This window comes from Myotis myotis, unplaced genomic scaffold (genome assembly GCF_014108235.1).
Source record: "Myotis myotis isolate mMyoMyo1 unplaced genomic scaffold, mMyoMyo1.p scaffold_m19_p_1, whole genome shotgun sequence".
Lineage (NCBI taxonomy): Eukaryota > Metazoa > Chordata > Mammalia > Chiroptera > Vespertilionidae > Myotis > Myotis myotis.
In genome coordinates, this window is record NW_023416313.1 from 91,449,544 (window position 1) to 91,463,208 (window position 13,665).

The following is a 13,665-nucleotide window of genomic DNA, read 5'->3' on the forward strand; positions in this document are numbered from 1 at the left end:
TAGTTAACCTGAAGCATGGCATGCAAGGCTGTGCACAATTACCTTTCTAGCTTTGTACTCTTTCCCTTTCATACCTAAAGCCTCTGCAGAATTTCAGCCTGGTGTACCTGCCCTCTCTACTGAGCCTGCACCGACTCAGTGACTTTGTCAGAATCTCCTCTCTACTATCACAGCAGTGTCTGGATACTCTTATGGGACTGACTGTTACCGGATCTCTTGTTCATCTAAAGATCATCGTCATTGCTTAGCTGATTGCCTGGTATATGTGTTGAGTAAATTAAAAAAAGGTAGCTTAAGGTAGGTAGAGCTTTTTTTAAGTCAAAAGCACTGGTCCTAACAGGTTTTATTGGCTCCAAATTGTTACCTGTATGTTTGAGACCACATTTGGCTCATCATACATTCCTATAAATAGGCAATATGAGAATGTATGTACATAAGTGTGCCAAAGCCAAAGATATATAGGATTCTTTCTAAAGTTGGCTAGGGAAAATCAACTTGATTTTCAATAGATGAACATACAAATCACCACAAATCACTTTCATATAAATGTTTTATTGCAGAGATGTTATAATTATTTACATGCTGCAACATGTCACAACATAAATTTACCAAACATTTCATGGTGGGTTTCAGATAATAGTTTCAGAATAACCACAGAGTGAGTGAAGAGACTTATAGCTTTATAGACTCTACAGCTCTCGGTTACTAAATGCTAGAAGTCAAAGGCAGTGTTTTTTCAGTCCTACCTGTCATCACTTGCATGCAGAAACTTATGAAGCAAATACAAGAGAACTGTCCAGTTTCAAATCCATATTGCCACCAAAGTTTACAATGGGTTGAGTTATAATTCATGTCGTAAAGCATTTAATTCTGGCATAAAATATACAGTTCTGTTAAATTGGTATAAATCTAATTATTTATAAACCCTGGCTTAAAAACAAGGACAGGATGCAGCTCGCACATGCACTGAGAAGGACAACCTAGCAAGTGTTTGTGACCTTATTAGTGTTTATATCACTTCCTTATTATCAATCTGGGAAAATAAACTCAAGAATTATAGATTATAGATTTCAACTTCTCTCGGCGACAAGTAATGACAATGAAACTCTAGGAAAGACCCTAAGCACTCTTGCTGATTTATGCTGGTGGAGAAAAATCTATAGACTAAGGTGAACTTTGGCAAATCTTCTTTAAGCCACACCTGAAGCAGGATTACTCTGAAGTGCAATAAAAAGTCACTGATGCTTGACTGCTTATTTCTCAAAAAGTGAATAAAGTGCTAACTGATCTCAGACATAAACAAGTACGTGGATCTAGAAACAGGTACACAAATACACCATAACATTGTATTTCTAAGTTACCAAGTAGATAGGCCTTGATTGAAAAGGAAGGGAAGAGAAAATAAATGAAGGAAACACACAGAAAAATAGAATTCCTGTCTTCAAACCTACCCACAAACCTGAGTAATGCACAAAGTGAGGAACCGGGTGAGGGAGATTTGTGCACAGCTTTGCAACATGGTGAAGGGCTCACTTACTCCTGAATAAAAACCATTGAGGAAATTTTGATAATGAATGCAAAGAAGTCCTCATTTTTATCATCCACTGAGAATGCTATTCTCCAAGAAAAACCCTGTATCCATCTCTGATTCCCTTTCTCATCTTTTATCCTCCTAGCATGTGTCCCTTGTTGCTCATGAAATCAAAAAGTTACTTCTGCTGGAAGTGTCCTGGCCAGATAAGCCGTTGAGATGTCAGTGTTTAGGGTGAGAGAAAGGGAAGTCTGGGTCCCATGTTTAAGTGACTCATCTTTAAATACAGTGAAACTGAGCTTTGAAATAGAATTCCCTTGTACAGTCACACCAACAGGGCCAAGTCAGCAACTTAGGATTTTCACAGCAAGTGACCAGGGTGGAGTGAAATAAATTGTATGAAATATGCTTTGGGGATTGTTCTTCCTTGCAAATAAACCTCTGCATTTTACATTTTGAACTAGACGGTTCACAATGGCCATTTGCAGGACTTGTACGTTTTCAAGTGCTTGGGAGAAGGATGAGCCCATACCACCTTATAGGCTTGGGATAAACCGGGTTATAAATCTCTTTGGGATCTGAGCCCAGCAAGTTCTAGCCCTAGCTGAAGCAATGAATAAGAGTTTATGAGAATAAATACTTTAAGGTCATTGAAAATATTCTATATTTAGTATGCACAATAAAAATACACCATATAATAATATTGATGTAATCATAATTTTTTTCTTTAAAAAAATAACCCCTTGAAAGTGCTATCAGGAGCTCCCTTTCCATCTGCTTTGAAAGGCAAATTTCCTGGCTCTACAGTAATTCTCATGTCATTCCTAGAGTCTTCCCTTTCCAATGGTAATAATAATGCACAGTATATTGTTCTCACTCTTAGTTTCTTCCTTATAAAATGCTGCTAAGTGTGAAATACTGAAAGAGTTAAAAGGGATAATTATTTGGAATGAAGGCATCATCTATCTCTGACTTCAAACAATAGATAAGTTGTCCTTAACTAATTGAGACATAAGACTATGTAGGACCATTTGATCTTCGATATTAATAAAGCTTCTCAGTCCTAACGAGAAGTGCAAAACAAGTAACGTGACTTGTATTAAAAACCCTGATTAAGACAGTATAACAAACCATGAAGTGAAATAATAGTTAATCCAAATTTGCAATATATAAGTCACAAAACTGAAATATTTTTTTCATAACAATTATGACTTCCCAAGCCAGAGAAAGCTTACTATACTTCAAGAATCAATTAAAGTTGATAGATAACAGGTATTCTGTAAGTTGCAAGAACAATTGAGTAGCTGAAGATTGCATAAATGTGTGTCACATAATATCAAAGTTATTTGCAAAAATTATACAATCTGGAATGCTTGAATATGAGACACAACAATGTACTGAAACATACATTTATAAGAAAATGAGAGCAATCATTGATATAAAAGGTATTCTGGGATGCATTAAGTTAGCAATGCTATCAAGATTATATAGGTAAAGTAAGTTCTTTTCCGTCAGCTACTTAGAATTTCCGTCATATTCATTTATACCTTCTTCTTTGCAAATCTCATACCTCTTCTGTGTCTTCTGGTTTGCCTGGCTTAGGATCTCCAAAGTCCCATGGGTAAATATTGGTCGGGGCAGACACTGAGGGCTACTTCCTCTAAACATGCTGAATGTAAAGATTTTCCTAGTGTTACAGGGAAAGACTTTGGGGCCAGTCTAACTTCCCCATGATGATCTCTCTCTCCCCCCCTTAGTTTTCCTCCACCCATGCCTTCCATGTTTTCCCTGATTGACAAATACTCTTTGGGAACTTTTGATCTTTCTATCTTCAGTCTTATCAAATTCAGGGTTTCTTCTTTTTCTTTCTGGGAATGCTATTTTGAAAAGTATCCCAGATCTCTTATTTTCGAGAGCCTGCTACCTTATTCGCATTTAAAGTCGAAGAGGCAGGTAAAGCTACACTATTTTCGGCATTTGGCTTACCTGGGGTCTCAAATTCCCAAGGACACACCTCAGCTCGCAATGTGAAAGGCTGCTGAAAATTATTACTTGAATTATAGGAAGATGTCTTATTTTCCTGGTCTCCTAATTGGTTGAGATTTTCATTCTCTATTTTTGATGCTACAACTTTGGGGGGCAGTTCTTCATATTGCCCAGCACACACAGTGGCTGCACAATGCTGACCACCATTCTCATCCTTTGCTCTCCCTGGGGGAACCTGAGTCTTAGAAATCAAACGCTTCTCATCTTCAAAAAGGGTCTGACCTTGGCTCTCCCAAGGGCAGACCTCAGCCTTGTCTATGCTCTTCTGATTGGATTGCTGACATAGTTCCGATGCCTTGGGCTTGTGATGAGATTTCTCCTTTAAGGAAAAGGTTGGGTTTTTCTCCATTTCAGAAGCCGCAATAGATACATGCTTTTGAACTTTTGATTCTGAAGGCACAGGACCAGGGGTCAGGTCATAAATCTCCCAAGGGCACACTTCCCCTATGTCACAGTTTTCCTTCATCTGGGTGGTGACTGGGCTCATGTCAGAATTAGCAGTAGGGGGGTTGGGCCTTTGTTGCTTCATAATCCCAGATTTCTGAGGTTTTCTCGGCTCTTCCAAATTATTAGAGTTTTGGGGGACAGAATTTTTAGTCTCTGTGTTATCTGAATTTGAGGGTTTTCTGTTGGTCTCTTTATCTTTTGGCAGAGGTTTCTGGGATCTAGCACGTTCTTCCACACCTGATGTTTGGGTTTTCCCAGATAACCCAAGAGTCTTCTCCTTGGCACTTGCTATGACACTGAGAGACTTTTGTAACATGGATGTTCGGGGATGCCCCCCGGGCTTCTTCTCTGAGCTGAGATTGTGAGCGCTCACTGACTTACACACCAAAGGCACAGACTCCGTGGACTCAGCCTCGCTGTTTTCTTTCAGTGTCTGTGTTAGTTGTTTACCTGACAGAGACTCCAGTGTGGATTTTTCTGTGGCTTCCTCTTCTTGGCTTTCAGTGGGTAAGCTATTGGACTCTTCCGTTTGGTCTCTCACATGATCATAAGTGCTGTGGGATTTCTTCAGTGAGAAGACTCGGTTTTTCAGGGATTCCTCCTTGGGTTTCCCAGTGTTACCTGACGACTCTTGTGGGTTCTTCCTAACGAGGGCAGTGCTTTTGGCGGTGCTGTGATCTGTGAATTCCTTGTCTTCTTTGGAACACTGTCTGCTGACCGTCTCTGGGATCTCAGTTATACGCCTCATGATTGATCGGCCCAAGCCCTTCTTTGAGCACCGCTTTTTCTGGAGGTGGGGGTTATTTGTGATCATCTTCTTCCTTTTATATATTTCCAACTGGGTATAGAGTTTCTTCAGCTCATCCTGCCAGAACAAGAGGAAATTCACAGAGGTGTGGAATTTAGTGTTTCACCCAAATAATATCACTGATGGTCACTTTAATTCAATAAGCTTGAGCCCTTTATGGAAATTGTTTAGCTCTACCTAACACTTCTACTCATCAACTTTCTCCACATTCTTACTTTCTGATTATTTCGTGTTTGGTTTCACACAGAGTTGACACTTTAAGACATAAACCCATGCATGCTAGCCTTGCTTTATGGAGCAAGAATTTTGAACTTGCAAGTTTTGTGGGCCAGACTGAGCCTGGACCATAATAAAACACACTATATTGTCTACTGATAAAACATATCCCTGCAACAATATTGGAAGCAACATGTAGCCATTGATAAAGTTGTACCTAATGTTAGATTACGTTTAGGGGATGGCAGGCCATCAAATACTAAAAGCATCTTCTTCCTCCAAATGCTGACATATCGCCACAGATTATTTTAATTAATCCAGGCTCTCTGCGCACAGCAAAATGTCACAAACCATATTATGGAACATGTATAACAAGTTTATCGTTATGACTGACAAAAAGTCAGTTGAGACTATCAAGATTGGTTTGTGCATTCTAATTTATACCATGATTACATGTTTTAGAACAGGATTAACTCTGCACTTTATGTCTTCAGTTTGTACCTAAGCACACATTTTTTCACTTTCTTTCTAACACACATATGCACATGCATGGACATACATAAACACCAACCCACGCATGCTTGCCTGTATAAATGGGACTAATCTGAAATAGAAGAGAAATACTGGTGTTACCCGGATGTCCTCTGGATCCAAGCTGTGCTCACTCCAAGCTGAGTTGATACTGCTGTTCAGGTAGGATCCAGACCGGCCCATATCTAGCTCATCCTCATATGCTTCTGTAGCAATGTCATCGCGTGGGTTATTGCTTGAATGTGAAAACTGAAATAGATATTCAATCTGAGCTCTAGGCATTACTGTAAGACATAGCATTTTAATACAAATTTTCTAAAAGTCCTAACGTTATTATCATTTCTTCAACTTAGATGAATTTGTTCACTGAACTCTTTACAAAATTTTGCACTACATTAGTGTCTTGCTTTCCATGTCACACACTTGAGGTACTTTGTTCCCTGTTTGATTTTTATCTAGGCTCCCAGTGTCAACTTATATTTCTCCTCTTCCACAATATCTGCACTTTGCAAACAAGTAAAGAATACACAGAAATTTTCTCTGAGAGTAGCAGATGGAATTTTTTTTTTTTTTTTTTTTGGAACAGTAGGGTCTGCCTCATGTTTATCATGTTGCTTCACATAGGGGAGGCCGTATTTCACCTCTGGGCACAATTGGCCCTGATCACAGAAATGTGACTTTCAGTCTACAACACAGAGCTTCAAAAAAAGTCTACTTTCAAAAGGTGAAGGGAGTAAGAAGTACAAATTGGTAGTCATACAATAGTCACAGGAATGTAAAGTATAGCAGAGGGAATATACATGGTAATATTGTAATAAGTATGTATGGTGCCAAGTGGGTACTAGACTTATCGGGGGCATCAATTTGTAAGTTATATAAATGTCTAATCACTATGTTGTGCCACTGAAACTAATATAATGTTGTATGTCACTGTAATTTAAAAAGAAATTTCAAGTATTTTTTAAAGGTTTCTTTTAAGACTCGGGGAGCAGGAGATCTGAATTCCAGCCTCGCAGTGTTGACAGTGAGGTCTTAAGCAAGCATGGACCTCTCAGCACAGCACTGCTCCCCCAAAGGACTCGGCTACATGGTATCTAAGTTCAAAATTAAAAGAGTCAGTGAAGTTACCTAATTTTTTTTCTTAAGCCCCTCCTTCATCATATTTTGACATATTTTTATTATTTTTCATGTGGTGTTTTGATATTTTTCAGTTTCATGTATTCTTACTATCTCTATTCTTCAAAAGGAGAAGGGAGGAAAAGTGAATTGGATAAATGATGGAAAGCAGGGAGAATTAAAACAACCCAGCCACTCTTTACACAATATGTAAACCAAGTGATTGTCCTATGAAAATTGAGAGAACAGTTTAGAGAACATGGGTGCTCTTTTCCCAGCTTGTCATCAAGTCCTTTACAAATGTTCCTTTACAAAATTAACAGATCATTGCCCAGCAGGTGTGGATCAGTGGTTGAGTGTCGAACTATGAACCAGGAAGTCATGGGTTGATTCCCCATCAGGGCACATGCCCGGTTGCAGGCTCGATCCCTAGGTCCCCCAGTAGGGAGCATGCAGCAGATCAATGATTCTCTCTCATCATTGGTGTTTCTATCTCTCTCTCCCTCTCCCTTCCTCTCTGAAATCAATAAAAGTATATTTTTAAAAAATTAACAGATCACCCTTTGATAATAAAGATATTTTAATGTTATTGTCCATTAAAATATTTGGGTAGGAAAATAGACATAAATAGAGATACCATGTGAAATGATAATTCTCTTTTTAAGTAACAATGACTGTTTTGTAATTGGGACTGGCTGAGAAACCACAGAAACTGATGAGACTTTCCTTCATTGCTCTACTTATGTTTGTGGTTCCAACATGTACCATCAACTTAAGGCCATAAAGATGAGTAAAGTATAGTCCCTGTCCTTTAATTATCCCATGCTACTAGTCAAATCACCTGGAGCTTATTTATGAGAGTGGAGGTGTTTTTTGTTTGTGTTTTTTGTTTGTCTGTTTGTTTGTTTTGTTTTCTCGAGCAAAGGCTTAGAGACTATCATGAGTTTAAGAAACAGTTATTTGTCAGATATGGTCCACTTCCTGCTTTTTAATCTTTCTTTGTACTTCTCTCTAAAATATTATTTCAGATATTTATCTTTTCTGTTTCTCATAATGTCCTTCAGAATATAATTACCACAAGAGCACAGATTTTTATCTATCCATTACTGTATTCCAGGATCTAGAACAGTGCTTAGCAAAGCCCCTCAATAATTTTTTTTAAATTATCTGTCATTGAGATATAATTCACATACCATAAAATTATACAATTCATGGTTTTTAGTATATCTGCAAGGTTGACTTACAGAATATTTTCAACACCCCTAAAAGAAACCTTTAACTCATTAAGCAGTCATTTCCATTTGTCCTCCACTAAACCTAGCCCATGACAGCCACTAAAGTGCTTTGTGTCTCTATAGAGCTGTCTAACCGGGACTTTTCATATAAATTGAATCACACAATATGTGGCCTTTTGTGTCTGGCTTCTTTCACTCAGCAAAATGTTGTCAAGTTTTGTACAAGGTATAGCATGTATCAGTGCTTTATTCCTTTTTATTGCTGAATAATATTCCACTGTATGGATAGACCACATTTTATTTATACATTTATCAGTTGATGGAAATTCGGGTTACTTCCACTTTTTGGTTAGAATCAATAGTGCAACTATGAATATTTATGTACAAGTTTTTGTATGAACCTATGTTTTCAATTTTCTTAGGACCTCAATAACAATTTATTGAATGAATGAATAAATAGTCTGAGTATGCATCCATCTAATGTTATCATACTATGCAATGTATAAAAATGGTTAAGATAAGTCGCAGTAACAGACTAATCCATGAACATTGTGGCTTTTTGGTATAATTGAAATAAGGAATAAAATAGGTATTTGCTTTTTAAAAATAATCATTTGGCCTTTTCAATCAGGCTGCATCTCAATGTGTTGGTTAAGTCTGAGGGTTGAGGTAAAGCCTGGGGTGAAAGACAAGAGATCACAGTTCTTGTTTCAGCCCTGCTAATGTAGTATTGTGTGGCAGTGGCCAAGACTGAGCTCTTGGAAAAGAGGAAAATAATGATGATGCTGTCATTTATATAATCCGTTTGCTCTCTGATATTTTATTTCATTCCAGGCAACCTTATTGCTATTACGATCATGTCATAGATGGGGAAACAAACTCAGAGAGATAAAAAGTCTTGGCTAATATCATATTATATAGCTCGTCTGAGTTTAGGATCCAGGTATTGAGTCGTGGCCCATTTTCCCTGCTTCATTATGCTGCCTACATAAGTCTTTGTCATAATCTATCATTATTAAGCAAGACTCTTCTATGTATGATATTATAATTATTTCTATTTAAATAAAAATTGTCCAAATGTTTAAAATTATTTCTCTGAATATAAATCCAAAATAAGAGAATTCTTAGAACAGTATAATTATCTTTAAAAATTATTTTGATGTTATAGCTACTATGAAAGCCACTTTGAATCCATAATAATTAAAACATAACTGGATATCAAAATACTTGGAAAAGGACTAAAGCAGATGATGGGTTTTGTACTAATTGTCATTTAACAACTATGTGATATATTTAATAAATCCTCCCCCCCAAAAAAACAAACAAACAGACACCTAGTTTCCTGAGGAGGGAGCTTTAAAAACACTTTAGATGTCAAGCAAATCTCCACACCTCCCTTTGCCTAGATTGCCAGGTCGTTTTAAAGGAGAAACAACTTGAGGCTCACATAAGATAATTGTCTTGGAAGAGAGAAGTAATGTCAGAGGAATACCTTTGGAATCAAAAGTAACCCAATGGTGACCGTCACAGTCAAATGAGTATGTGCAAAATACAGCATCAACATCCAATCAGACTGAAGCCTTGAGGCAAGGACAAATCTGAAATGAGAATTCACCAAGTTAGCAATCTACCAAGATCTCTTCATAAAGCACTAGAAGCTTGGAAGCTCTATAACTCCATATATTAAGAAAAATATAAAAAGAAGCAGGAAAAAGAAATTATATTGTTTCTATGACATATTTTCATCATAGAAGAACAAGGGTCTAGGCAACCCTAATTGAATGCATAATAGTGAACTCTCTATAATTTATTATCCAGTTAGAAAGACAGCACAAATATAATGTACTAAGCATTTCCTCAGATAATTGTTTTGTGTGTAGGTTTAATCTACAAAGAAAAAGCAGCAAACATATGTTAACTCAATAAAAGAGTTGTTACAAACTGACTGAAGGTTTCTGGCAAAATTGGGTTGTAAAACATATCCAAATAACTCTAGCGTCTACATTCTTTATTTAAAAGCATTAATTAGAATTAAAATGGTGAATCTTTTAAAAATAATTTTGACATATATTGATATCAATTATTCTTAAATTAACTTTTAATTACTACCTGGGTTTTCGGGTTGCAGTTCTGACCAGAAATATCTCAAGAGAAACTGGGTTTTGCAGTAGTTTTAAAGCTTCATTTTTAAAAAGAGTATTTCAACTTTTAAAAGATAGTTCCAAAAGTCAGAAACATAGGAATATTTGAAAATTGAGCTCAAGAATAAAAGCAAACTTTATAAAAAATCTTTATACTTTCTCAAAACTTTGCTTTATGCCTGGTAGTAACAATAAATAAGGATTAGAACAGACTGGGCAACCGCCCTCTGCATTATTTCACCTGCTAGACTTAATCCTTGTAATTTATTTTTGTTCAAGCTGACAATTTGGCAAGAATGAGAGTACATGTGTATATAAGATGGAGTCATAATTTTCATTTATGTATGTATACATATATGCATATATACTCATATTTATATGCATATGTATAATTTTATATCTTAAGCAGACAAAAAAGTGTATATATGTCCTAATGATAGGGAATACCCTTGCTGATTTCAGAAGCCTTATTTAATAGTTTATTCCAGGAAAATATTACTAAAATTGATCTGCCTAATTTAAATTGTTATGTTATTGTTTCCTTATACTTGGACTATATAAATATTAGAGCCAAGCATTTATGAATTCAGTCCATGTGTAAATAATAAATTGTGCATCCATGGCTTAATTATTACTGCCTATTGTTTTCTACTCATCCCCTTAAAATCAGTGTTCTACTTAAGAGTTTAAAATTCACTGAAAAAATATTTAATGATGAAAAGTAAATCAAGATAGAAAAGAATATAGGTCATTTTATTTAACTTTTGAACAGATTTAATTTTTGGGGTAATTAATTTGGTTCTAAGAAATATAGCAGGTAATTATAGGGTTGAAGTGGGAAACCCTTTGCATGGCAGTTACACACTGACAATAGGAGACATTTAAACTCATCTGTAATAAGCCTTCTTGAATGATTATAACTCTTTAGTTGGTTTGCTAATGTAACATTTAATTTATAGATGTTTTTAGAGCAGCATGTTTGTTAGATCTTGAAATTATGTGCTTGATATCTTGGCAACGACCTAAATGCAGCTTTTCCTGGGAGAAGGCCTGGGAGAGAAGTAGAGGCTGTGGAGCTCAGGCGCCCAGGAAAAGCGCGCTCAGGCGCTCACTGCGTTTTGGACAAGGGCACCTGCTCTCGGAGCCTTGAATCTTTAGTCTGAGTAGAATTCTCCTCCTTGTCTATTTGCAATTTCATATTTTTCTTCTCATCTTTCCTTCCTCTTGTGCTCTGTCTCTTCTTTCTCTCTTGTTAGGGGGCAAGAAAAAGTGAGAAGTCAAATTACCTTGATTCTGGCTCTTTGATGGCATTTCAGGGCTGTCATCATAAATACCTCTGTTTCTTACTAAAAGTTTTAAAAGTACATTATGCCTGTGGCCCTATTCCTCTCTGGCGTCAGCTATTTCTAGAAGTGCAAGATATCATTTTATGATTATTTATTAAAGTGAAAGATGATAATGATCCTACAAAACTTCCACAGATTCATAACCTGCCACCCTGACTTCCATTATTATCAATCTTTATTTTTCTATTGAGGATAAAGACAAATATTCAAAGTTTCTAATTACATTTTTTAGTGTATCCTAACTTTTAATAATGATGTGAAATTGAATGACATATTTTTTTATGTTTTTTTAAATTATAATGTTCCTGTTCTTTTCTTTTTCTTTCTTTCTTTTTATTTTTTTTATTTTTGGTCCTCTCTGAATTTTTCAATTCATTTTCAAATATGAATCAGGTGAAAATTCCCAGAAGATAAGCCATACATATTTCATTTTGTTCACTTATCATAAGCCACCTTTTTCTTCCTTTGTACTCATTGACTAGAGAGATACTTGTGACATCAAAAAATGTCAGGCCGTGCCATACATTCTTACCACTGAACATCACTGCTAAAATGCAATGATGACAAAACTTCATTGCACACAGAAATAGAGTCATCAGGTTGAAGTGGTTTTTGTTTGTTTTGAATTCAGCAGAATTCACACACATATGTTGTCTCTCTGAGTACTAAAATTTTGAAAGTATAAATCAGCATATTAAACATGACTGAAAACATAGACAATTTAAATCTACTTTGTAATGTATGTATGTATTGCCTTATATCTTCAGAACAAAAAGTATTACATATCATAAATGATATTCAATGACATCTCTGTAAGGGCCTTAACATAAGTGAGTTAACCTTCAAAATAAATGAAGGTAATAAATATCCTATCAGAAGGAACTAAGAACAGCAGAGTTACAAAACTATAGTCCGGTCGGTGTGGCTCAGTGGCTGAGTGTCAACTCATGGACCAGGAGGTCATGGTTTGATTCCCAGTCAGGGCACATGCTGGAATTGCCGGCTTGATCCCCATTGATGCAGGAGGCAGCCAACCAATGATTTTCTTTCATCACTGATGTTTCTATCTCTCTTTCCCTCTTTCTTCCTCCCTCTAAAATCAATAAAAATAGATATTTTTTAAAAACTATATTCATTTGCTATTTCTGACCCAAAGAAATTAATAAAATTATAAAATATCATCTTCCTAAATCTTTCTATTATTCAAATTTCCATTAACCAAATTTTGCTATTTAAATTAAACTGCAACACATCAGAAGAATAAAACAAATATTTTCTAGCTCTACAGATCACTTGCCTAATTGTATGGAATATAGCAGAGATAATCAGCTCATTGTGAACTGCAACAGCCATATAGCGTGGCTCATGAAATGCTGATGGGACTGTCCGCACTGCATAGCAGAGATAAACACCCCACAAGAGGAATAAAAATTCAGCTGTGAGAACAAAAACAAACAAACAACTTTCCATTAGTTTTAAAGGTGAAGAAAAAAGTAAAATTTAAGTTCTTTAGCATGCACGTTGTTTCTATTATAAAAACATAAATTTAGAAATAGATGCATATAAATATCATTCACATATAAATATATGCTATAAATTAAATTTAAAATTGTATTCAGTGTATAGAAGATTTTTCAAAGGTATACTTTATTATTATTATTTTTTAAAACAGTGTTTGTTGTCTCAGATTAATTTTTTTGTTAATACCTGGCTTTTCCCTAAAACAACTGTAAAATAATTTTCTACATTGCCAACCAAAGTTTAAGACGTTCATAGAATATCTGAGTCAAAATAAAGTCATCAGGCAACAAAAGCATGCTAATGTGTTTCTATGCAACTTCTAGACATTTAGGTTATTACTGCATTGAATTTGGTTTAATATATTACAAAATCTATTTCCAGAAATGTGAGAAAACAGGCTGCTAAACATTCAGTGGAATGTTTTGTAAATGAACCATTATTTCTTCACACAGGATAGGTAAGTGGAGTGCTGAGGGCTTAGTAAAATTCACAACCACCTTGTTTGTCGGCATAAACCAGAAGAGACTAACACAGTGTAGCAGTTAAGAAGGGTTTCAGAACCTCACTGGACCTGGGTGGGAATCCTGGCTCAATCCCCAATTAACTTTGCATAATCTGAATTTAACCTCTCTGGCCACAGTTTCCTTATCTGAAACATGAGGATAATAAAAATACATATTTCATGGGATTACATTCTAATGAAATCAAATAATGTATATAAAGCATT

General features: G+C 35.8%; 1 protein-coding gene across 1 annotated transcript in view; it reads right to left on the reverse strand.

Annotated features, from left to right (window-relative positions):
- Positions 1-538: 538 nt before the first annotated feature.
- The window catches only part of GPR158 (G protein-coupled receptor 158), a 383,045-nt gene continuing 369,918 nt past the window's right edge, over positions 539-13,665 (reverse strand). Inside the window, exons 8-11 of the mRNA XM_036344876.1 lie at positions 12,715-12,853; positions 9,423-9,528; positions 5,682-5,828; positions 539-4,889 (exon numbers count right to left, since the gene is read on the reverse strand). Coding sequence (XP_036200769.1) covers positions 3,435-4,889; positions 5,682-5,828; positions 9,423-9,528; positions 12,715-12,853 — 1,847 coding nt within the window. The 3' untranslated portion in view covers positions 539-3,434. The remainder of the gene's footprint in view (positions 4,890-5,681; positions 5,829-9,422; positions 9,529-12,714; positions 12,854-13,665) is intronic.